Raw genomic sequence first — 24,283 nt, 5'->3', positions numbered from 1 at the left:
CCAACAATTCTATCACCAATCAAGCTGGGATGTTTGGATGCGGTGCATTTTTAAATTTCCAAACAGAATGAAAATCCACCATGAAGCAGATTGATCACAAGTGAGAATCCATCGTACAATGAACTAATCAGACAAACACATTCATCTATATCTGCTAGTATAGGTGGACGTTGACATTTATCTACCACTGCCAAAAAGGCTTTTATCATAATTTACAAGATAGTGAATAACTGTGTCTAGGTATGCTTCCACAAAACTTCGGGGCTATCGCTCTTTTCATTCTTTGAACATCATCAGGCTCGACTCATCTGCACATGATTTACAAGAATATGACTCACACACTTGATAAAGTAAAGATTAATGAAGGTATTCCAACTTGATACCTATACACTATTATTGAACAAATACCAAGATTATAGAAAAGGAAGTTATATAAAGGTGAACGTATGCTGAAAGCCATCACGATTCATGACTACTTTTACAATGACAGTTACATGTCCATACAAATTACTGCTTATTATATACACATTAACAAACAGAAATTGTGTAAGCGCACTGATGTCGAAGAATGAGAAAAATAAACCTTAAAGAAACTCGATGTATAATCAAATTAAAATAGATGAATTTGGAGACACGAAAAATGTGTGTGTGCAGACAGACGTCTAAGTATAATGAGAATTATAAACCTTACAGAAACTCAATGGAATATCAAGTTACTATAGGTAGATTTAGAGACATATTACATTACATTAACTTCTGTAAATTGTATATTGCAGGTGGTTTAGTAACAATTTCAAATATGTTTCACAGCAGAGATGGATCAACTCAAAATGGAGAAATAGTGAGACTTTGCAGACTTTACAGGTAATCACATAGACTATGGATCTATTGACAACAAAGAGATGCATATCACATCTACAGTGACAGTCTAAACATTTTATGAACTCATATATTTTAGAAGAAAAAAAGCAAGGAAACACTAGTTTTTTGTAAACCCAAAAGGAAAAATTACATATTTATGGTTTTATATTTTAGCAATAGGTAACAGCCCTAAAAGGATACCATTTGTTAGAATGGCTCACATGTCTCATCGAAGAATCCAAACTAAATACAACTATCTTATGTCCACTGTCGGTAAGACAAAACTAAGCAATTGATGTAAGTGTCCACTTTAAAAGTAAAAAATTATCATCAAAACAACAAAACTAAGCATCTCAACTCAATCCTAGACACTAGATTCAGTATATGAGAATTTATATTATGCAGATATTACCATCTTTGCATGATTCCTTCCTTTTAGTGTCCTCATTGCTGCATCTGCAAAAGCTTGTGCTGCTTCAGCATCAGCTTCTGCTGCTTCAGCTTCTCTAGCTGCCTCTTCAGCTTCTGCTATGGCAGCTTCTGCCTCTGCAACTGCTCGAGCGGCAGCTGCCGCAGCCTCTTGTGATGTCATGGTCCTCATTTTGGCTAGCTCTAAATCAATCTGGGTTCTCATAAGCATGGTACCATCATCCTTATCAAATCTTGGGGAAACCCTCCGCCTGCCCTCGAACGGAAACACTGAAGAATACCTTCTCTTTTCTGAGAATGTTGGAGTAGGAGCAATCCTATACCTTCGTTTTACCTGTGAAGACAATAATAAAAAAGAAATAAGATAAACAGTCCAACTCTTTAAGACATTTTCCCTTTAAATAGGAACAGTACCAATACAACCATTCCACTATAGCAGAACAATACCAACGGAAGTTCTATTGGCATATAATTTCCAAGTGTTTAACAAACTTACAAAATTGAAGAGCATCAGTTCAAATTTCAGGTTCAAATAACTACCCTATTAGCAGACAATCATAGCACCCCTAAACAAGAGGGAGAAGGTACAACAAAACAGTGCAAGGCAATGATTTGAGAACACTGTTAATGCAAACAAACAAATTTGGAAGTACCAGTCTATCACAGACACGGATCTAGGTAGACATTTGGTTGCCGATCAAGGTAGACACTTGGTTGGGCTCAAGCCCCACCAAGATTTCTTAGTTATATTTGTTAGCATGGGTATTCACTGTAACATTGACGACCTGGTAGGCTTGATTTAGTGTAAACACCAACTACAAGCCACCCCAGTTCAATCTGGTGAATAATGAGAAAAGACTTTTGAAATGGGATACCAATTCAGACTCATCATCTGTTAGGCGGGTGACCGACCGGGCTTGGGGTCCATGTCACAGAGCCTTCTTCTAGCCAAGAATCTCATTTTTTGGATTCTCACCTTCTTTCAGCTTTTTTTTTTAGTTCTTAATTTTTCAATGCTTTGTTGTTTCTAACCTTAATTCTCCAAAATTGGACAATGAACTTCCCTCTTGTGTGGCTTTAAATGGATTTTTAGTCTAAGTTTGTAGGCCATATTATTCTCTTAAGCTATCTCTGCCAATCTGTTTAGTTGAATTATTTTCTAATTTAATATAAGTAGGTCATATAAAATATCTTTATAATTACTGTAAGTAGCTATTAGACGGAGTTTAGTATGGTTCTATATTTCTGCATCTAGATATAGCTTATATATACTATACATTTATTCATTACCAAAGTTCAAGCCCACACAGCCACAGGCATTGAATCCTGGGATCCGCCACTAGTCTATCGTGCGCCCAGACCAATCAAGTAGTTAAAAAGAGAGAACATCTAGGGTAAATGACCAGGACAGAGTATTTTAGATATTTGATCTGCAGAAACTCTTAATTACTCTTGGAGTTGCAATTCATGTAAATTTCAACCAGAATAAAAGTTTCTCCACACACAATCAACACTAACCTTTCTCATGGATTAGATAGATGGGATCTATCTGTTTATATCATTAGTCCACTAAACATTAAACGGACTACTATCTCTCATAAATTTTCAATACTTTGCGCACCATATATGAATAGTCCTCCTTGTTTATCAAAAATAATAAAAAAAGTAATGACAACCGGCCAACTCAATGAACATTAACGGGTCATAAAATATTTGCTCACAAAAGTAAAGACTAATTAGGTTGTCAATGATCTAATATGAAGGTGAATCATACAGGACATTGCTAAAACATAAGTAGACCACATATTGATGAATAATTTACCTTAATCAGTTTACCGCTAGCTGTCAAGAATTTTAATTTTGCCAACAACAGCCTCCTGAAATCTGGTGGAGCCCAATATTGTTCCTGCAAAATGAAAGCTTAGAACAAGCTAAAGGCTACAAAATTAATGCAGAAGCATAACTCTACAACTAAAAAGAAAAATAAATTACATACAGCCTATCTAATGACAACTGGGACATCAACAAGAATACGAAGGCCACATTCTTCAACCATGATCTTACATAAAGGTTTATTCTTATTGGGAGGGGGAAGAAAAGTTTTAATTAGTTCTATCTCCAATGATATCAATCGACACTTGGTGAAATTGCACCCATCATTCTACACTTTTCTGCGAGTCTGGAGGGGAAAGGGATCTATTTTCAGAAACTCACACTAGGTCCCAAAAACACAGACAACATGATGAAAAACAAAAAAAGCAAATAAATGAACTGACTTTCTAACATGTCCACAACCTCAAGCCCTATGTGTGCAGTCCAGGATGCCCACATAACTACAGGCATATCCAAGAGGACCAAGAAGAAGAAGTTATAAATATAGAGCGGAGATCATGGGCGCCAACTATGAGAACGGGCAACTGCCATCTCTACCCAACCCTGATGCTTCCTAGGACATTATAAGGATAACAAATAATACCCATTCTATGATATAAAAAAAATAAGTAGTGAATTTTAGTATCAAATTTTAGAAACATGAACTCCTTTAGAGAGGTTTACCATCTGATAGGGCATACAGAAATACCAACTTGTGACAATGATGTTTCAGCTTATGACAGTGAAGCGACAGAGGAAGAGGGAACACTAAAAGCACCAAATGTTTGTGAACATAGAAAGTACCTCTATATATGCACCAATAGCTGTTTTATTAGAACCATCTGAATCTTTTAAGTTAACTATAGCCTCCATAATAAGATCGTCCAACCTGCAGGCATAGCAATTAAAGCTCAAGATTACAGCATGTTTCAAACATTGAACTTATAACAGGAAACATCTCAAAGCAAATAACCTAACCTATAATCAACAAATTTAGATGACAAACTAGTAAAAGAACAATAATAACAGCAACAGAAGTGAAGAAACAAACAAGAAAAAGTTAATGTAGTATTCTCCGTGAGCTTCGAGCTCAATCCTTACTGTCTCCTAGTCCTTAGGAGTAGTGTCAGGTGAACTTGAACAGCTCCATAAGAGCCAAAACATACTCTATAGATGTGTTTTCATGTTCACATCTATCAAAAACTATTCATGAGATATTACATGTAAAAAACAGTGATTTCATTTAGGGATGATTTCAGAATCCCTTGTATATTTTCTGTGTTCACAATAAGATTGCCAGTCTAGCAACCCTGTAAATCAAAAAGATTGAACTCTCTGGATAGAAGTTGTAACAGATTCTAGATAGACTTCTGATTTATCATTTATGGCATCCGTTCTTGAACATAAACAATATTGAGACCAAGTTCGGACAATTAACCAATCACCAAAACTACCATGAACGAGACTGACATACAGACAAAGATGCAGCACTAAATATTCAATAATCAAAGAAGCAAAACTGAAAGAAAAGAGAGCTGCATAACCTCACAATGGATCTTTTTGGAGCAGAAACCTGCTGTGAATCACTAGATGCTGCCATAGGCTTAGCATCCATAGCATCTTCATCGCTTTGACCAGCACTGAGAGCCATAGAACTATCTTCCTGTTTTGGGACCTGAGCCAATCTTCTAGTGACTGTCCTATACTTATCTCGGGAGCCCCATCCATTTACGAGGACACTCAAATTTCTCCACTTATCCTGCCCACCATCAAAACCAAATCAGTGTAAAAGACTAAACTATAATGCAATCCATCATAAATAGTACAGAACAGATCAAAGCATCAACAAACTTCGTACCTTAAGATCCACATTTGATCGAAGATACAAGATGCGTGCAAACTCTGGATCTTTAAGAATCGTCCGCCATTTTCCAGCCCCATGTTTAACCACCCCGGCTTTAAGGGCGGCTTCTTCTTCCGCATTCCATTTCTGCTTAGGAGCGCCCATAGACGGTAACAAGAAGGAATTCCTCCAGATTATCAATCTGCCAAAAAAACACCACCACTCCACATTAGCATACACAATCAACCAAACATCTTAACAGTCATTAGATACAAAAACCATAAATGAACAACTAAAAAGAACCATAACATTCTATCAAAACTAAGATTAACCTATAATAAGTTTCCACCGCGCAATTTTTAAAACAAAACACAGTTTTTCATTATTACTCCAAGTAACTCAAATATAAGCTGTTTTAATCTTACAATGTAATTCAAAATATCCTTCATTTCTTCACAATTACCATCTCCTCAAAACAAAATAAAAATCAAAACTTTCCCCAAAAAAATTTTTTTTGATTGCTTTATAGAATCTCATAAACAATTCACCTCTCGTACAAATCACAAAAAAGAAAATCAAACCCTAAAAGCCTCCGCCCAAAATTCAAACGCTGAATCATCAATATCATCGTCTCCCACATAAAAACCTAAACTTTCCTCAGAGATTAATCAAAACAATAGCACAAAGCGATTCAATTTGACTAATTGCATGTTATAATCTCCACGGAATTTGACGAATCCAAACACAAAGAGTTGAAATTGGGGCAAGGAAAATAACGAACAATTGAAATAGAGGGGTGCGAGTGATTACCAGAGAAGCCAGAGTGAGGCGGCCGATGATTTAACTTTGTTCTTCTTCTGTTTTCTAGGGTTTTTATTTTCCGTGATATGAACCCTAATTTTGGGTTTTCTGGGATTTGAAATTTTCAGTTGCCGTTTTTCTCGTCCACCTGGGATTTCTTACTGAGCGACACGAGGGATGGACTTTGCCAACCGAGAGTAGCACAGGATTTCGGTGCAACTTCGGTTTTATTTTGCCACGTGGTGTTCCAAGAATTTCTGATATTTTTTAAGTTCTCATTATATATTGCGTAATTTATGAGCCGTTTGAACTCAGTGCGGTTTATTTAGGTGTTTCTGATTTTGAAGACGTGACATGTAATGAACGGAGACTTCGTGTGGCTGCAGCTCTGGCCAAGGAGCAAGACTTGTTTGAATTTAGATGTACTTATACTCTTTTTGATCGCCGGTAGTACATGCAAGATTTTAGTTTTATTCTTCTTAGGCATGTTTACCGATCGAGAAGCAGATGAGTGCTCATAGATTAACATGCTACTCTTGCTAGTAAGTCTACTACGAGCTCTCGATAGATATTTCATGTGATATTATTCTAAATGGTCTTATATATGGAAGATAGTTGTAGGCCACTCCGAGGTTTAGATATTTAAGTAATGGAGATTTTAACGAACGGTACCTCGATTGTTTCTCATTTTAAATTTTAGTACTTAACATTTTATATTACAGTTTAATTTTAGTTCATTCCGTCGATTAACATTGTCAATAGGTTTTTTTCCACCAATTTTTAGGAGCAATTCTGTAAGTTTATTTCCCATGGATTTCAGTTTTTATTTTCCTCCAAATTTAACTTTTATTTAAAGATAAATTAATTAATTAATCAATACATATCATTTCATTACAAAATTAATGAACACCATTCATTTACCACTACCATTACAAATAAGAAGTTTGAAAATAATATGGGTTTAACTGTTTTGCTAATGATTTGGTCTATAAATCTAGCTTTTAATTAGTTTATAGATGGCATTTTCTTTTTTTGGTTACAAGTTTATAGCCAACATTTTCTATCATTCAAACAAAGTGTTATATAAGCATTTTATTTTGGTTTTGAAACATTTAAATGCCTATGATAGAGGTTTTGAGTTTATTATTATAACATTATAGTTGTTGGTTGATGAACATATCAATATGAAATATATGTTGGTTTATTTTGTAATTGCGAACTTCTTATTTGTAATAATGGTAGTAAATCTCTTGATTAACTTGTTTTTTAAATAGAAAATAAATTTGGAGGGAAATAAACATTGAAATTAGTAAGAAACAAAATGATGGAATTACCCCTGAAAATTGGTGGAAAATAAAACTACTAACGGTATTAATTGACTGAAAAAACTAAAGTTATACTGAAATAGAAACTTGAGATACCAATATGATAATTTTAAAATGTTAGATACTAAAATTTATAATGTGAGATAATTGAGATACCGTTTGTTGAAATATCTCGTTTAGACAATGTATCCCTCACGCCCCTCGATGCCCTATCCTAGAGGATATTGATAACATACGGTATCAATGGACTAGACATCCTAAAACTTCACGCTAGTTTTCGGGTAGTTCCCAAAAATCTTCCTTACCGGAGGGAAGGTGGAACACGCATCTTGGTTTGTCTTTTAGATCGAGACAATGACTGTGATAGATTATATTGAGCACAAAATATAGATGTTGATGACTTGAAGCCATCATTTTCCCTCCTAAGGCAATGATTGATTTTGACAGCGGCCATACGCCTAAAAATGTTGCTACTCATTTCTTGCCCCTCTTGGTTACGCCAACCATAAAAGCAAGAACTTAAGCTAGCAACTCTGAGAGAATATGACATACCGAAGATATATGCATATCACCGAAGGCGCTGATTAACTAAACGATGTTTGTCACATGATTGGGGCTTCAAACTTCCCCCTAACAAAAGAAAATTACTTAAGCATAGTTGTGACAATTACACAAAAAAAAAATTAAGATTACAAAGGAGGTACAGAAAAATTGTGGATGTTGGAAGCTTCGATGAGATGCGGAAGAAGACCCACTTGAGGAGAAAAGAAGGAGAGCTCGAGGAGATATGGAAAAGGTGAATGGTATTGGGATCTTGTTTTTGTAGTCTATACCAGAGGCGGATCTATGCTACAACTCTCCCAGCTGCTGCTGGGAGAAAATTTTGGAGGCTGGCCTTAATGTGCTATATCCGTTGGGCAGATTTTGACAAATGACAAGCATTTTACATTGTCTCAGTTCTGGGTTTTCATGTATCTTCCTTCTGATACCCACCATCCACTCAAACAGTTGAGGTCTCTGAGCTAAAGTTAGCAACTTGGTTAATCACACTGAAGACAATATTCAGTTCTGATGTTTATCAACCCAAGTTCCTCATTGCATCATGTACACCTAAATTCAGAGTTTATGAGCTCAAGTCTGCAAGGCACTTATGTTCTAAGGATATTGATTTTGAGGGTAACAGCAGCTAGCATTTATTGGTTCTGATTGTTTTCTTTATCGACATGCAAACTTTATAAGACATTATAGCTTGTGGATGTTGGTATTCTTAGTGCACTGAGAGTGAGAGTGGTGCTCTTCATAACCTTGATTTGATTCAGAGATTGTTTCCTAATATAGTGTGTGGTAGCTGAAGACGTGTGATCTTGGATGTTGACTGTGCTCTTCATAATCATGTATTGCAACTTCAGTTTCCAAAAAGCTTCCCGATGTTGCCTACCTTTGGGAACCATGGCTTTAGACAACTAAACCAATTTTCTGGCATTTCTTTTTGGTGATTATAATTAATGAGCTCGATCAAGGCGTTGCTAATATAAGTAGAGAACTATCTACCAATGAGCACCATGCAAGAGCAAGAATGTGCCTCCTCTCTGTGATGTATTTTACATGTTTGTTTGAACTTTCGGTGGCAAGATTTCTGTTTGTGTTCCTCCAGAGTTCATTTGAAAGTTTGAAATAAAAAGGTCCAGTATTTTTGGGAAATGTGTAGCCATGTGCATGACTACTTAAGACAGGATACTGCTAAAGTCATTATTCCTACTCAGCTGATGAACTCCCTACTGGTTACTAGTACTGACAACAACTTGGTTAATTTTCTTCTTCAGCTAGTTCGGAAAGCATTAGTGGAGAAATGATTTGATAGAAAAATTTGCAGTCATTTCTACGATTTGGTACTATACTTTCACATGTTCTTGAGTTTTGTCATGTTGGGTTGCAGAGACACAATCAAGAGATTGAGCTTAGACCATCATTCGATGCCCGTTATCTCCTGTGTTCTGTTTTGAATGTTGCTAATTTCTGGTTTATAATGTTTGAGTTTATTAATCACTATCTCAGCTTTACTTATGACCAAGCATATGTAGATTCAGCAGTTGTGTTGGTTCATATACTAGAGGCTCCAGTACTTCATGGAGGTGTTGAAGCTTTTGAAATTGAAAAAAAAAATTTGCTACTGCTTTGTTCTTGATTTTGAAAATGGAGGAAGATATGTATATGGACAGTGCCAACACTGGAAAAAATATGCCAAATCCATTTGTTTTTCTGCTGATCAGTGGTCTTCTCTTGCTCATAGTTTCACAACAACTATCTTATCTCAGTCACATATTCATAATATTTGGTATGTTCACTTAAATATGTTTCTCAGTACAATTTCTCTCAGCTACAAGTATATGACTGTCATTACATGTAATTTTTTTCAGCCTTATCAAGAGTTTACATTACGAATTTTTTTCTGCTCGGGTAACTTTTGAACCTTAGATCCGCCACTGTTCTATACAATTACAGAATTTAATTGTTTCAAGATAACCATGATCGATCTCTACGCATTATTCAGTTGAGATAGATTCTCTCTACTTGGGTTTCTTTCTATAGTTTCCAAGGCTAGCTAGCGGTATGTGATTGAGAGAATACGTACTACAAGCAAAATCCAACCATATATATGGTGCTATCTTTTGATCATTCATTAAGTACTCCATATCCGAGGAGCATTTTATATTTTGGCAAAGCACATCCTACGAATATTTAGTTGAAACATTCAAATGGCATAATTGTGATCCATGCATGTTATCATTTATTAGCATATCATCGAAGTACATGTTGCAGTCTCTACACAATCTTTGTTTTTATCATCTGCATTTCCTTGTTGTAAAAGTTTCCATCCCAACCTTTGGAAGTACAAACTTTTTCCAAACTCATATGCATGAGATCATATTGTTCTTTTTAGGAAATTTTGTATGTCTCTATCTTCGTGATTTCAAAAATTCAATAATGAAGAACGCAACAAAGCCAAATTCGCTTCGAAAGTCTTCCAATCAATAGTACTTTTCAATATTGTACTTCACAGAGAAACCTCGTGAAAACCCATTTGGAGGCTACTCAATAATCAAAATAGACATATTCATCCAGCTCTTCATAATGCCAAAAAGCATCGAATTCAAATTAGCCAACTAAGCAAAAACTATATGAAAAGGTCCAACATAATAGTTGTCCAATGTGCTCTTGCACAAGTTTAATCATTCAATATCCAAAAACAAGTAATTCACATCCTAGTTGAGAATTGTATACAACACACCAGGCCATATATAATAACAAGTATACCGATGAAACATTCTAACTTCCAAGCCAAAGTTCATAACTTATTCATATCATTTATGAAGAACACTAATGATACACAAAAAACAGAACCTTGACAATATTGTAGGATGAAATTCTGTAACAGATAGATGAATTTGACAACCCAATATGGGTTGGACTCAAACTCTACACGATGAAAATCCTCCGATCAAATGAGCCTTCAATCTCGTCGACTCAAATCTCCGATCAGAAGACAGCATCGAGCAAACAGCAACAGCACAGAGCAGCCAAACTACACCAACATTCGCCAAAATTCCGAAAACAGAGTCAGAACTAAAAACAACAATTGAGTAGTACAAATAATAATTGCCGTCGGATGAGACCTAAAGCTAAAAGCCATCGAAAAAGAACATACGACCTAGAACATCGATCTGACAACCAAATGAACAAAAAGACTAAACACACCCTAGATCTCTGAACAGTCTCACGAAAAAATAAGGGTATTGTGGGAAAATGATTTCCCAGGGCAGGGTCAGAGACCAGAACTATTCCCATCTACCTCGTGTATCGTGTTTTGACTGCTTCACAACTCCGAGTTGACTCCGGCCAAAGTGGACTTTAGCTGATCGGGGACGAACCCAGATCTGAGTCAGCACCCAACTCAACTCGGTTTCAGACCCAAATACGAAGAGAAAGAGAAAGAAAAAGAGAGATATATTCACATACCAGCCTTCCATGAATCCACTGCTGTTGTTCTGTTGCTGTTGAGGAGGAGGCTGAGCGTATTGGGGAGCATAGGGAGGAGGGTATTGCTGGACATATCCCTGAGGCGGAGGATAGCCTTGCTGGGGATAGCCCTGTGGGGGATACCCCGGAGGAGGATAAGCGTCTTTGGGATATCCCTCAGGTGGATAACCTAATCAAACAGAACATGCATGTAGTCCATGTACGTACTCATGTCAGAATTGAACCAATGCAAACTCATTGATGATCAACTACTTGGCTAAGATCATGGGGTCTGAATAAAATACAGAAGAGAAAGCGATCGATCACATACCTTGAGGAGGAGGAACACCAACTGGGGGTTGTTGCTGGTTGTAATAGCTCATGGTTTCTGGAGGTGATGATCAATGGTGTGGTGAAAGATGAAGTCTTTTGCTTCTGGAGGACTCAATAAAAGGATGGGGAGAGCTCTAAGGGAGAAACAGGCTGTATAATAATGTGCGAGTGGGCATTCTTTTGTCGTTTTAAATACGTTATTTTGGGTCTTGGTCTTTTTTTTTTTAATAACTGAAGCAGCCGCAAGGAGACGTTGATGGGATTGGAAGTTGGTTTTTTCACCTTTTGCTTTGGCCAAGATAACCAAGGGAGGTTCTTTGTTTTTGGCAGAAATATTCTAACTGGCGGAAGGTTTCTTTTGTTTTCAATAACTACACAAGAAGCAGGTATACTTGAATTTTTTGTTTGTTAAACATTTACCAACAATATTTCTTATAACTTTATTACAAAAAATATTTCTTATAACTAGAAATTGACTAGGGTAAGGGTCATCAAATCGAAGAGATGCAACACCTTCTGTAAGAACGAAAGCAACCAAATTGTATAGGAACATAATTAACTACAATGGCATCTGGTCGAGATATCATCAACCCTTAAATCAATTTGAATGGATGCGCTAGCTCCATCATGAAGTTGGTATTAGATTTGGATCAAAATATGGTAAATAAGTACCAGCATATCAACAGTCTTAAAAATAGAATTTTAATAAACATTTCGGAACATTTCAATAATGATAAAAGTTATGAAGATCGGTATAGTAAAATTTAGGTACAGAACTTAAGACCCAAAAATAAGGAAAATACTTGTGTTCATACTAATATGGACGTGTGCGTCAAAATTCCTCTTGTTTCTATACATTTGGTATTGTGAATACAAAATTTTAATCATTAAAAGTTTTGTTAATCAATAAAGATCACTTGTAAAAAGTCAATGCCAACAAATACCGTTTGCTTAGTCAATTGTATCAAACAAACAGACGACCGATTATGAGACTATTAACTTTTATAAGTATCGTTCATTTGTTTGATGTAATCGACTTAACAAATGATTTGTGTTTCAATTCATATTTTACATAGATAATTTTTATTGATCAATTAAACTTTTGAACTGTTAACATTATGAAATCACACTACTAAAAATATAAAAATAAGAGAGGGTATGAACATATGAGTCCATACAAGTATTAAAATAATATGGATACAAGTATTTTTCCAAAAATAAAGGGTATAGGACATTCTTTTATAATCTTAAATATTATTGATATTTTTGTACCCAAATTTTTTTAATCCCTGCTCTGCCACTAATTTGGGCAGCATCTGCGTGGCTGTGTCGTGGTCGATCTCTGTCGCTCGCGGTAGAGAAGCCGCGGCCGCTCAGCTCCCAATATGCCCAGAAGGGCCGATTTTTCATTTCACCCCAAGGCCGCGGCACTTAATAGTTCAACCTCAATTAGTCAATTATCATAATTTGTATCAAATGTATGGGTAGTGGCATGGACAGTATGAATCAATAGGAGAGATTTGTACGTTCTATGTATTTGGCAAAAGCATCTGACTTAACGTTATTCCCGATTTCGGGGCTAATTAATCCATGCAAACATGCACCGTACGTAATAGACAGAGCTAGCATGCATGATGCAAACGATGAAGATAGCCAGATAGCACCAAAACTATACATTTGATTAATGGTATTTGATTGGGGTATCTTACTAAACACAACAAGCATCTTTATATACAACGTAACGAGCATTATTGATCATTCAATCAAAACCCAATCTGACAAAACCATGATGTATACAGGATCAGATGAATTTTATTGAATTTACAAGCAACAACTCGATCACCTGCGTATGCTTAATACTCTTATCTTGTTTTGCTAGGCACCTACGTACGTACGCTTATTTACATATCTTGAAACAGTATGAACTTGAGTACTCCTTTTATCCAAGCCATAAGATGGAACACAACATATATATTATTACTCAAGAACATACTTCCTCCTTCCAGCTCTTTACGACCCAATATATATTACGATTATCCTCATTATCCACAGACAAACCATGCAAAATCAATAAGCAACACTGCTTTTTCGCACTATCATACTCCTTTGCCATGCATGGAAGTGCAATTAAGTCAATTAACCCTAATATCCAGCATTGTACATCATACAAAAGTAGACTTGTCTCACATATCCAGTAAACAATCCAGCATACAGCAACAGCAAAGAGCAGCCAAACTGCATCATTTATAAACATGGAAAACATCTTAGACATTTATGCACTTAACCGTAATCAGTAATTATAACTGTTTCATCTTGAGCAAGAAGTGCAAGAACAAACTAAGTTTCATTTGATCAAGTTTAGTTACCATACCAGGCCTGGCAACAACCCATGCCACTGCTTGCTTGGGGTGGAGGGCGGGCGGGCTGCGCGGCATAGTACGGTCCCGGATGGGGAGGAGGATATCCTTGGGGTGAATAACCTTGAGGAGGATATCCCTGTGGCGGATATCCAGGAGGAGGATATCCCGGGGGAGGGTAGCCTGGAGCAGGATAACCCTGGGGAGGGTACCCTGCAGGAGGTGGTGAATAATGCCCTTGTGGGGGATACCCTGGTGGTGGATAAGCGTCTCTGCTGGCATGTACTTCTTGTGGGTAGCCTTGAGGTGGTGGGGGTGGTGAAGTATATCCCGGCGCATATCCTGGCTGAGGATATCCCGCTGGTGGATACCCCGGCGGTGGATAAGTGTCTTCTCTTGCGTGATATCCTTCCGGCGGTGGTGGATAACCTATTCCATTATTTACAAAACCAGATCAAGAACCAAAACATATTCAAAATTATAATTTCAAGCTTTATTACTAATGCATGTACGTTTTCTACAACACAGCTGATTGGGAGATAAACAGCGTGAATCGAAAACAAAACGGGAACATTTGTAATGTACCGGGAGGAGGAGCACTTGCAGAAGGTGGTTGTTGTTGTTGAGGGGGAGTGAGACCCCGATCAGAAGGCTGTTGAGCATCTGGAGCAGGAGGATCACCTTGATTAGAAGGCTGTTGAGCCGGTGGTGGTGGTGGTGGTGGTGGAGGAGCGGGAGGCGGTTGTTGTTGCTGGTTCTGATCGCTCATTTTCTTTTTGGTGTTCTTGGTTGATAGAATTCTACAACGAATTGTTTGATCGTAGAATCGGAGAACCTATATATGTAAATCTGATGCAATAAAAAGCTAAGAGAATTGGAGTTTCCTTGGGCAATGAACCGAGATAGATTTGTTTTCCAGAATATCCAAAATCTAGGGGATGTATTCAAATCAATCAGTACGAAGTGTATAGGTTACAAACATCTGTAATTTAAATCAATTTTTACGTACGTACGTAAACTGGATTTTGTTAAGGAAAAGCAGAGTTAGATTCAGATATGAGCTCCATTTTTCTTGGTGCATGCAGTAAAGATCTGTTCATTTCCCAGTTACGTGTATTCATTTTCACCATGTAATGTCTGAAACTAACTTTGTTGCTTCAAAAAAATTTAGTTAAATCTTCTAAAGAGATTGTGGATAACATGTTTTCATTTGCCTACGATTTCGGATTTTAGTTTTCATAGATCTAGATGGAGTTCAATTGTTATAGGTAGAACCTACAAAGCTTTACGGGTACATACTTTCAATTCACAGTTTCACATACACGTAAATATATTTTTTTGATCAACCTTTGATCATTTTTTTGTTTAAAATTAATGTTAATAAGATGGTGTTCCAAAGTTCACATTTGATCAATGTTCTAAAAAACGGTCTAGGCGCTAGGAGGTCACCCACCGCCACGCTTTTTGCCTCGGCGGCCATCTGTGGCGTTTTGTGAATTAGGCGGCCGCCTAGGCGGTTCTAAACGGTCTTAGGCGGCCCTATTCAGTCCTAGGCGGCATTTTTCAGTCCTAGGCGGTCTAGACGGCCATATTCAGTCCTAGGTGGTCTAATTGGCTCTATTTAGTCCTAAGCGGTCAACCGTTATTTGACATTAAAAAAACAACTAAAAGAGGCCGCAACTCTCACTCTTTGTCTATTTTTTGAAAACTGAATCTTATCAACAGAAGAAGAGGAAAAAAATATGAATATTAAGTTTGAGTCCGATACTGAATGAGTTAGGAAATAATTTGGAGAGAAATAAATTGAGATTTAGTATTATTGCATTTGTTTCATTATTTATATTTTCTTCAAATATTTTTATGGACTTTCTACTTAAGTTATATGAATTTAGATTATTTTAAGTGTTTTTAAAATTAATATTAAACATCATTATATATATTTTAATCATTAAAATAGTTTAAATATATATATATATATATAAATATTTAATAATTCAAAACCGTCTAGACGCCGCCTAGAAGGCCGCCTAACCATCTAGGGGCTAGGACCTGCATACCGCCTAGCACTTTTTAGAACCTTAGATTTGATCGATCTCCACTTGTGTACACCAGTCACGGTCTATAAAATAGTAGTCAACTACGTGTTAGCCATCTTATTTGATATATTATTAGCTGCCAAATGTGGTTCCCATCGACGAAACTTCACCAAATATGCTCCAGGAAAAACGATTAGAAAACTTCCAAGTCTTTGCATATAGTTCATATATTTGCAACAATTAGAAGGCTTCTAGACTCTTGGAATCTAACATAAACAATGGAGAAGTAGGGTTTTAAAAAAAGGGATGACTTTAGTTAAGTAGTTAATACCTAACACCATCCTCCTTCATGCTAATTATTTAAGAAATTTCTTGATTGACTTGATCAAGTTGGAAAAGAAAAATAAGAGAAGATCGATCGACTGTTTTTTTTATATGATAAGAAAATTACACATACTTATCACGAATCAATTTGAAGGAATATATATGAGCATTTCACACGGCCATTGGATGGCAAACAATCCAAGGATAATTATGGCATGCCTTGTTCTGTTGAAGTAGCAGCTCATTAAGCACAGGAATCACCAATATATAGGTTCGAAGTGTAGTAGTTGAATGTTTGAATGTCTAACAGTCTGAACAAGAATAAATCTATCTTTCATCTTAGGTATTTTATATATTTAATTAAGTAGTTAAGCAAGCTCTCTTTCTTTTGTTTTCCTTACCATTTCTCGAGTCATCCCACAATCGAATTAGTCATGCAAGATGAGATTAAGTTACGTTTGAGAAACATAAATCAAGCATAAGTGAAATTGATCTTCAAAAGTTAAGTACATGCATGAGCTCGTAAAGAAGAAGAGCGCCGAGAGTCTTTGTAAAGGGATTGCATGCACATTGGTGTCCCTTTCATTCTATGACTTTTGATAAGTATTCGTCACTTGACTAACTTATCGATCATATTTCAACATCTCTACCGTTCAACATTTAGAGTATAATGTGTAGATCATTTATGTACAATTTTCAACCAAAATTGATGTGTTTAAGACATTCAAACTGTGATTTAAACTTATAATCATGAACGGTTCAGGTTTGACAAATTTGGTGCGTCCATTACTTTCGTCAAGTTTGATACCTTAAAGATCACCATTTTGGCTGAAAGTTTACAGGAGTGATCTACACATTAGACCCTACAAGTTGATCGGTGGAGATGTTGAAATGTAGTCGAAAAGTTGATTAATGAGTTATCCCTTTAAAAGACAAAAAAAAAAATCCATTAGTGGAAGGGCCTATATATATAGCACATCGATTGGGCAAACATGTCGATAGCCTTAATGGTTTCAACTGCTAATTTAAGTTCTAGAATCAATGGTAAGTAAATATGAACATTGTTAATGTCTTTGGTAGCTGAAAATTTTCCATAGTTTGTTTTGGGACCATTGCTCACCAATGACACCAAAGTTTAACCCAACAAAGGAAAGGAGCACTGGTAGGCACAACCTATATTGACCGTGGTTCTATTACTTGCTCCTTACCCAAATCAAAGTCTCAGAATTTCAACCACTTTTACAGTCAAATATGGAGTCAGGTTCATCCCACTTATACAGAAAGACTAGTCAGTAACTCATTGCTGTTGTACCCTTTGTCAAACCAACCAAGAATATAAGTAGACCACTCTTGCAAGTATTGCCTAATTGGCAATGGCACCAAATCAACCACTACATCGACTAGAGGATTAATCATTTGCATTTTTGGCCTTCTTGTGTTTCTCTACCATGCCCCGTATTTCCTATATGTTGCGGAACTCCTAGCTAATACATGTTCTGTTTATGCAACTTCTTGAGTAAGAGAGACCATTCAAAACCTAGTTTTGAAGGCTTGTATAGTGCAACTTATAAGGTCTTACTCTCCCGACGAATTAGTACTTGCCATCATGTACATTAGGGATTTGAAGGCTGTTTAGTGCAACTTATAAGGTTTACGACGAAATATTTACTGTCATGTAAACAACAGAACACACATTTTTTTAGTGAAGAACTGTGTTCGTTGGGTTGGTATGTTGGATTACTCTTGATATTGGGAGTCTTTATGAGAAAATAAGAACAAGGGAAATCAATTTTAAAATTTGATAGTCTTTCTGACATAGAGATATGTTGCTGGCTTCCTGCTGCTGTTCAACTCTGCTGCAGCCGGCTTTGCTGTGTGTTGTCACAACCTGTTAAAGGAGTACAATGAAGTATTATTGCTCTCCCGAGTAGTCTTCAACCACATTATTACTAAAACTTAAGAATGAACTTCATATGATTCTGGCTTGTCACCTTCACAATAGAAACCCATAATGAGAATCATGAAAATACTCTCCATTATCCAATGAAACACTAAATAAATTTATGTAAATAAATCAGAAAATTTATTTTTGATACATTTTCTTCAATTGAGGCATACTTATTACATTATCATCAGACTATACATTTGTTTCAAAGTTTGATAGTCTAATGCAATGTACACACGATATCTGTACAGCCAGATAAATGGTATTCGGTGCGAAAATTTTAAACCGCGAGGTTTTCTTTTTCTCTAAAATGAATGCGGAAATTAAAGTTATTACAAATTTACAACTTTTAACATCTCAAAACTCTAAATAACGTACAATTTTACCATCTCTCCGGTGTTATTATGGGTTGCTTCATCCTTCACAATTATGTAGTGCAAATATTTATTTGTAACATCGTTTTTGAAATTGTTACAAGTTTTCATGACAATCAAAAGCTCCTTCAGTAGAGATTTGGAGTATTGCTAAGCTTGATACACGAGAACAACAAGGTTATGGAAACTCTTAAAGAAGTGCTTTTGAATGCAATCATTTTCCAAACAAAATCACTTCTTCGAAAAGTATCTGATATCATAAACAGAAATGAGCGTTATGGTAGAACAAAAACAGAGACGATAGGTGAGACCAATTAAAACCTATGTTTGTTGCAGAACACCTTTTGTATGTAGCTAAGCAAAAGGCCAAGAATTTGAGGCAGTGAAGCCGTGAAGGAGAAGTAAAATGGTCTTGGAATCATAGTCAGAACGCTTCTGCCTAAACACCCCCTTAATTCCTCTTCATCTCTCTCTTTTCCATTTTATCAATATTTCCATAATTCTTGTATATACATAGTCACACCAGTTGGTACTACTCTCTCTTTCTCTCTGTACTCATTTCTGTCTGTGTGTGATAAACAGAGGCAAAGAACCACAGAGCTTCAGAGGCTCATTTCAAAGAGTTCAGCTTTTGCTTTTTTTTTTGTTCCTCTCTCCCTCCGGCAATGGCGGCACCAAAAGCCGATGACTTCCAGCCACATCCGGTCAAGGAGCAACTTCCCGGAGTCGACTTCTGCATGACCTCTTCTCCTCCTTGGCGTAACTCTCTCTCTCTCTCTCTCATGAAACAACACTACCCTGTTTTTGTGACAATGTGTACTTGTGCTGGGTTTTTCCGTGTGTATTTGTATGTAAACTATGTTCTGTCTGGTGCACTGAAAACTCTTGGTGGCAAAGGAAATTGGGTTTGTTCAAAGGTTTCATCTTGGGTTATATCTGTTCCTCAAAACTCAAAAGTCCCAAAGTGAGTTTGTGTGTGTGGATGTTGGTCTTGTTCTAAGCACATAAAAGCCATCAACTTTCTCATCACCTTATGTTTTCTCACTCTTCTGGTGTCTACAAAAATATGTCTCTCTAAATTTTTAGTTTTCCTCTTTCTTTTGGGTTGAATGTACTTGTGTGTTTGTGAAATTACTTGTGCTGGGTGCTCTATTCTTGTTTTAGTTGTGTCAAACTGTCAGTTTGAAACCCAGAAAATGGGTTCTATCTTCTGAGAACACAGATGAACCCATGTTATGAGAGTGGACCTCATATAACAGTCTAAAGTTTGCTATTTAGTTCTTCTCCAAAATCTATATAGAGAGAGTCCTATCGACTTTCTCCATCCCCTGTAGTTTTTGTTTCCTCACTTCCTGGATTTCATTTTAAGCTCTTCAAAGTTTCTGTCTTTCTGTTCCGTTTTACTGTGTGTTTCTGACAAACAAATAACAGGGGCTAGCATGTTCCAATTTTATATTATGTTATTGCAATATTCTCTTAGTTTAACAATGTTCTCCCCTGCATCTCAATCTCCACTTTCTTTCTTGACTTTAGAATCTCTAATGATTCTCGTCTTGCAAAGCATGGAGATTAGTGGTCGTTCAATTTGATGTTTATCATTTATTGCTTATGCATAATGCATTTTTGTATGAATCCAGCGGAAGCCATACTCCTGGGATTTCAGCACTTTCTGGTCATGTTGGGCACCACTGTGTTCATACCCATCTTGCTTGTCCCTATAATGGGTGGTGGTGATGTAAGAACTTCAAAAATCTTGCACATTCTTTCTCAGCTCTTTACTGAACTTTGCAGTCTTAATGTTCAGACACTGTTTTATCTTTATCTTAATAGGTAGAGAAGGCAGAAGTGATTGACACTGTGCTCTTTGTCGCCGGCATTAACACACTGTTACAGACTTGGTTTGGGACTCGTCTTCCTGTGGTAATGGGAGCTTCATATGCTTTCATCATCCCTGCTATCTCCATAGCTTATTCCAGGAGGTTCAGTATATTCATAGACCCCCACCAGGTTGGTTTAACCCAATATGCCACTCTCCTATCTCCCACTCTTTTGGACTGTTGGGCAGAATGTGTGTTTACATAAAAGTGTTATGTGATCATGTTTGCACTAACTTTCTTTGTTGGATTCTTTGATTTTGTTTTTTTTTCAGAGGTTCCGAGAAACTATGGCAACAATACAAGGAGCGCTTATAATTTCTTCATTCTTTCAAATGATCCTTGGCTTTTTGGGGTTTGTCAGAATATTTGGGAGGTGGATTGAAACAATAAAGCAATCTGATATATGTGATCCGTGGTTATTAGTTTCTTTAGGGAAAGCCTTGACTGTTCAGTTGGTTTGGTGCAGGTTTCTTAGTCCTCTCTCTGCTGTTCCTCTAGTGACTCTAACTGGACTGGGGTTCTTTGTACTTGGTTTTCCTTTGGTAAGCATGTTGAAGTTTCCATTGTGCTATCAATCACTTGAGTGAATAAAGATTAAACTTCCACCAAGAGATCTACATGAATACTATTTTTTTTTTAATCTTGAAAGTGTGAATGTCTGGTTTCTGGTTTCTGCTATGCCTTTCACATCGATTTTGATCATGGCATTAAAATTTGTGCTTGATGGTTGCAGTTGGCAAATTGTATTGAAGTTGGATTACCGGCCATACTTATACTGCTTCTTCTATCACAGGTGTGTGACATACTGGATCATTTTTTTCCTTCCAGTCATATTTTAATTTCTTATGTAGCTGTTTTACTGTAGAATATAACATGCTCTCCTTAAGTATTTTCTTAACTTGAGGTTTATTCTAATGTGTTGACATTGGTACTGCAGTATGCCTCCACAATGAAGTTGAAGATACCAATATTTAATCGATTTGCGGTACTATTCACTGTTGCAATAGTATGGGTGTATGCAGTAATTTTGACAGCAGGTGGTGCATATAATCATAGATCTCCTAGAACTCAAATTAGCTGCCGCACCGATCGTTCTGGGCTTGTTAGGGCTGCTCCTTGGTAAGCTCAATTTCCACCTTAATCTCAGTCCAGCAGTCAATTTGTCAAGCACCTGCATTAATAGTGTAAAGATCCTCCATGGGTTATAGGAATGGTCACTCAATCATTCATAGCTTTATGTTAATGGATTAGTTGCTAGAAACTGAATTGCAATCATTGTTTAAAAGAATAATTTTTAACAACTTTCTTTGTTGGAAAGAAACTTGTGGGCAATGGTGTAGATGATATTACTGATCAAACTGTTTCTATGACCTGGGTTAAGTGATAGAGAAGTTATCGAAATACAAAAATCCTAACATAGTAGATATGATAATTATAGACTTATAAACATTCCCACCACTCTAATCCATTATTTTAATATTTGGTTGTCTGGTATTCTTCTAACACTGTCACACAAATATTTATTGATTAAAAGTCTGATTGCAGACTTGCAGTCTACTGAATGATAATATGACATTTCAAATTATTCCTAAGCTGTTTTTTTACACCATATGCAGGTTAAGGGTTCCCTATCCATTCCAATGGGGGAGACCGCATTTTAATGCTGGAGATACTTTTGCAATAATGGCTGCTGCTTTTGTTGCCATAATTGAGGTAAGAATTGGAAAGCCAATCCTGATTTTGTTTACTGTGCCATATAACCCAATACAGAATTGAGACTAATATAAAGCATTCAAATGTGTTTTCTGAAAGTGGAGCTGTTCGCTTGTTGCATGTATCATGTATGCATCAAATATACTATACATCCTTGTCAATTTTTTTGTTTCTAGAGAAATGTCAGATCTTTGATTAAAATGAAACCAGAAAAATTTACAAATCCTATAATAAGAAAGAGCTTATCACTTTCTGAGGTAAAAACCCCCAACTGCAAGATCTCCTTGAAGTCGATTTAAACTTAGCCAACTCATGGGTCACCATATACCCCCCATACATCCTTGTTAATGGATCTTGAGGAAACTAAAATTATAGTCACTTCTAAGTACTTCTGTTGATGCCTGATTTTTCTTTTCAATTGAGGGCAGTCCATAGGTGTATTCATTGCAGCATCAAGATACGGGAGTGCCACCCCTCCACCACCTTCTGTTCTGAGCCGAGGTGTAGGTTGGCAGGTAAAAAGTGGTTAACGACACATCTTTGCAATTAATTGTGAATATTCTTTATTAGTTGGAAAGTAATCTTGTTTAGTAAATATTTCAGGGCATCGGCACTCTTCTATGTGGCATCTTTGGCTCATTAACAGGCTCAAGTGCATCAGTGTAAGCATTTTTATTTGGTCCATTTCTAACATTGTTTATAATAAGGAAGATTCTTAATCAATTTGTAAATTGTATCCCTGGCTTATATGCGCATATCCAATGTTGCTAGTGCAGTAATTAGAACTTTAAGCAGCTGTTGTCATTACTTATTAATCACAGAAAAAGCAATGCAGTACAAAGGTGTCGATTTGTTGAAAGCCTGTAAATGCACAAATTTGAGTTAACTTCTGTAGAAAGTAAATGAGTTGGTCATGTTTTAAGTTCCCAATGGTCATCGAGTCTGTTTGCCTCTAGTTGTCGGCATTGAACTTTGTTTTCCAGAGAAAGCATCATCAATGAGGAAGCCAGTATAACATCTGATTGTGTGAAAACTGATCTAACATCATTCTTTTCAGTGAAAATGCAGGTTTGTTGGGTTTGACACGTATCGGAAGTCGAAGGGTAATTGAAATATCAGCAGGCTTTATGTTTTTCTTCTCCATATTAGGTTTGTGTTGTATATATTAGATGTAGCACCTAAATCATCCTGATTGTTATTTGACTGAGCTGACTAATTTACCTTGTAAGAATTGAAGGCATGAAACTTAGAATGTTTGTGACTTTTGTCTTATAAGGTGATCTAAGGGTGTAACCAATTTTGTTCTTCACAGGAAAGTTTGGGGCCATTCTTGCATCTATACCACTTCCAATCGTGGCAGCTTTGTATTGCGTTCTCTATGCCTATGTTGGTAGGTCTTTGTTTTCTTGTGTCAATTAAGATCATCACAGGATACTTAAACTTTGATTTTTTATGCGTGTCTCAGAGTACTTTGGATGCTCATTCAAATATATCATCTAAGTGGAAATTCTGATTGTGGTTGTGCAGCTTCAGCTGGTCTTGGTTTATTGCAGTTCTGCAACCTTAACAGCTATAGGTCAAAGTTCATAATTGGTTTTTCTCTCTTCATGGGTCTTTCTGTGCCTCAGTACTTTCATGATTACATCTTAACATCTGGTCATGGCCCCCTTCACACACATCAAATCTGGGTGAGTTTATCAAATTTTAAGTATCTTCCAAATTTCCTGGATTAAGATATGAATTACTAATTTTTCCTACTAACTTATGCCTTGATACTGATTCTCTTCACCTGCAGTTCAACAACATAGTGCAAGTAATTTTCTCATCTGCTGCAACTGTGGCAATTATAGTTGCTTTCTTCTGTGACCTCACCATGGGCCGTGGACACAATTCTACAAGGCGAGACAGTGGCCGACACTGGTGGGGAAAGTTCAGAAAATTTGACACAGATACCAGGAGTGAAGAGTTCTATGCACTTCCATACAACCTCAATAGGCATTTCCCTTCGGTGTGACACTAATAGGAGAATCAAAGTGTAGAGAAAATAGATAGATATCTATAGGAGCATTATATATGGGAGACCAACTCGATACTAAGCTTGTCATCTTTTTGTTATGGGTGGCCAGATAATGTTACAAGTTTAGTAGTAATAGCTTGGAAACTATCAAGCTATCCG

General features: G+C 36.6%; 4 protein-coding genes across 5 annotated transcripts; 1 reads left to right on the top strand and 3 right to left on the bottom strand.

The window, feature by feature from the left end:
* Window positions 1-2: 2 nt before the first annotated feature.
* LOC126783211 (telomere repeat-binding factor 1) lies at window positions 3-5,945 on the bottom strand. 2 transcript variants are annotated; one of them, XM_050508630.1, is made up of 7 exons: window positions 5,816-5,945; window positions 5,021-5,207; window positions 4,707-4,921; window positions 3,967-4,051; window positions 3,113-3,196; window positions 1,274-1,624; window positions 3-308 (listed from the first exon to the last, which is right to left on the bottom strand). In XM_050508630.1, exons 2-7 carry the CDS (start codon window positions 5,168-5,170, stop codon window positions 294-296), a joined length of 900 nt encoding a protein of 299 aa, XP_050364587.1. In that variant the 5' UTR covers window positions 5,171-5,207; window positions 5,816-5,945; the 3' UTR covers window positions 3-293. The 2 variants fall into 2 exon arrangements, with proteins under 2 accessions (XP_050364587.1, XP_050364588.1); XM_050508631.1 differs by lacking the exon at window positions 3-308 and having other exon boundaries at window positions 1,244-1,624.
* A 4,384-nt stretch (window positions 5,946-10,329) lies between these two features.
* On the bottom strand, window positions 10,330-11,627 carry LOC126784489 (cysteine-rich and transmembrane domain-containing protein WIH2-like). Its single transcript, XM_050509953.1, has 3 exons — window positions 11,480-11,627; window positions 11,149-11,338; window positions 10,330-10,714 (listed from the first exon to the last, which is right to left on the bottom strand). Exons 1-3 carry the CDS (start codon window positions 11,529-11,531, stop codon window positions 10,669-10,671), a joined length of 288 nt encoding a protein of 95 aa, XP_050365910.1. The 5' UTR covers window positions 11,532-11,627; the 3' UTR covers window positions 10,330-10,668.
* A 2,037-nt stretch (window positions 11,628-13,664) lies between these two features.
* On the bottom strand, window positions 13,665-14,607 carry LOC126782409 (uncharacterized). Its single transcript, XM_050507649.1, has 3 exons — window positions 14,424-14,607; window positions 13,853-14,267; window positions 13,665-13,716 (listed from the first exon to the last, which is right to left on the bottom strand). The coding sequence occupies exons 1-3, from the start codon at window positions 14,605-14,607 to the stop codon at window positions 13,665-13,667; spliced, it is 651 nt and encodes a 216-aa protein (XP_050363606.1).
* Window positions 14,608-19,108: 4,501 nt separating this feature from the next.
* LOC126785426 (nucleobase-ascorbate transporter 4) lies at window positions 19,109-24,283 on the top strand. The gene is made up of 14 exons (XM_050511118.1): window positions 19,109-19,276; window positions 20,155-20,252; window positions 20,348-20,524; window positions 20,667-20,767; window positions 20,861-20,936; window positions 21,128-21,187; window positions 21,332-21,513; window positions 22,011-22,107; window positions 22,536-22,622; window positions 22,711-22,769; window positions 23,165-23,256; window positions 23,420-23,497; window positions 23,635-23,795; window positions 23,903-24,283. Exons 1-14 carry the CDS (start codon window positions 19,183-19,185, stop codon window positions 24,119-24,121), a joined length of 1,581 nt encoding a protein of 526 aa, XP_050367075.1. The 5' UTR covers window positions 19,109-19,182; the 3' UTR covers window positions 24,122-24,283.

Source organism: Argentina anserina, chromosome 2, assembly GCF_933775445.1.
Source record: "Argentina anserina chromosome 2, drPotAnse1.1, whole genome shotgun sequence".
NCBI classification, from domain to species: Eukaryota; Viridiplantae; Streptophyta; class Magnoliopsida; order Rosales; family Rosaceae; genus Argentina; species Argentina anserina.
This window is presented reverse-complemented; position numbering and strand designations above follow the sequence as displayed.

Excerpts from the sequence above, each read along its gene's own strand:
- LOC126785426 (XM_050511118.1), top strand. The coding sequence starts at position 19,183 with ATGGCGGCACCAAAAGCCGATGACTTCCAGCCACATCCGGTCAAGGAG. Across the intron at positions 19,277-20,154 it reads GACCTCTTCTCCTCCTTGGC|CGGAAGCCATACTCCTGGGA; the intron begins GTAACTCTCTCT and ends GTATGAATCCAG. Across the intron at positions 21,514-22,010 it reads CTTGTTAGGGCTGCTCCTTG|GTTAAGGGTTCCCTATCCAT; the intron begins GTAAGCTCAATT and ends CACCATATGCAG.
- LOC126783211 (XM_050508630.1), bottom strand. The coding sequence starts at position 5,170 with ATGGGCGCTCCTAAGCAGAAATGGAATGCGGAAGAAGAAGCCGCCCTT. Across the intron at positions 4,052-4,706 it reads CCAAAAAGATCCATTGTGAG|GTTGGACGATCTTATTATGG; the intron begins GTTATGCAGCTC and ends CTATGCCTGCAG. Across the intron at positions 3,197-3,966 it reads CTATTGGTGCATATATAGAG|GAACAATATTGGGCTCCACC; the intron begins GTACTTTCTATG and ends TTCATTTTGCAG.
- LOC126784489 (XM_050509953.1), bottom strand. The coding sequence starts at position 11,531 with ATGAGCTATTACAACCAGCAACAACCCCCAGTTGGTGTTCCTCCTCCT. Across the intron at positions 11,339-11,479 it reads TGGTGTTCCTCCTCCTCAAG|GTTATCCACCTGAGGGATAT; the intron begins GTATGTGATCGA and ends CTGTTTGATTAG. Across the intron at positions 10,715-11,148 it reads AGTGGATTCATGGAAGGCTG|TTTGGCTGCTCTGTGCTGTT; the intron begins GTATGTGAATAT and ends ATGTTGGTGTAG.
- LOC126782409 (XM_050507649.1), bottom strand. The coding sequence starts at position 14,607 with ATGAGCGATCAGAACCAGCAACAACAACCGCCTCCCGCTCCTCCACCA. Across the intron at positions 14,268-14,423 it reads TGCAAGTGCTCCTCCTCCCG|GTTATCCACCACCGCCGGAA; the intron begins GTACATTACAAA and ends ATAATGGAATAG. Across the intron at positions 13,717-13,852 it reads ATGGGTTGTTGCCAGGCCTG|TTTGGCTGCTCTTTGCTGTT; the intron begins GTATGGTAACTA and ends TAAATGATGCAG.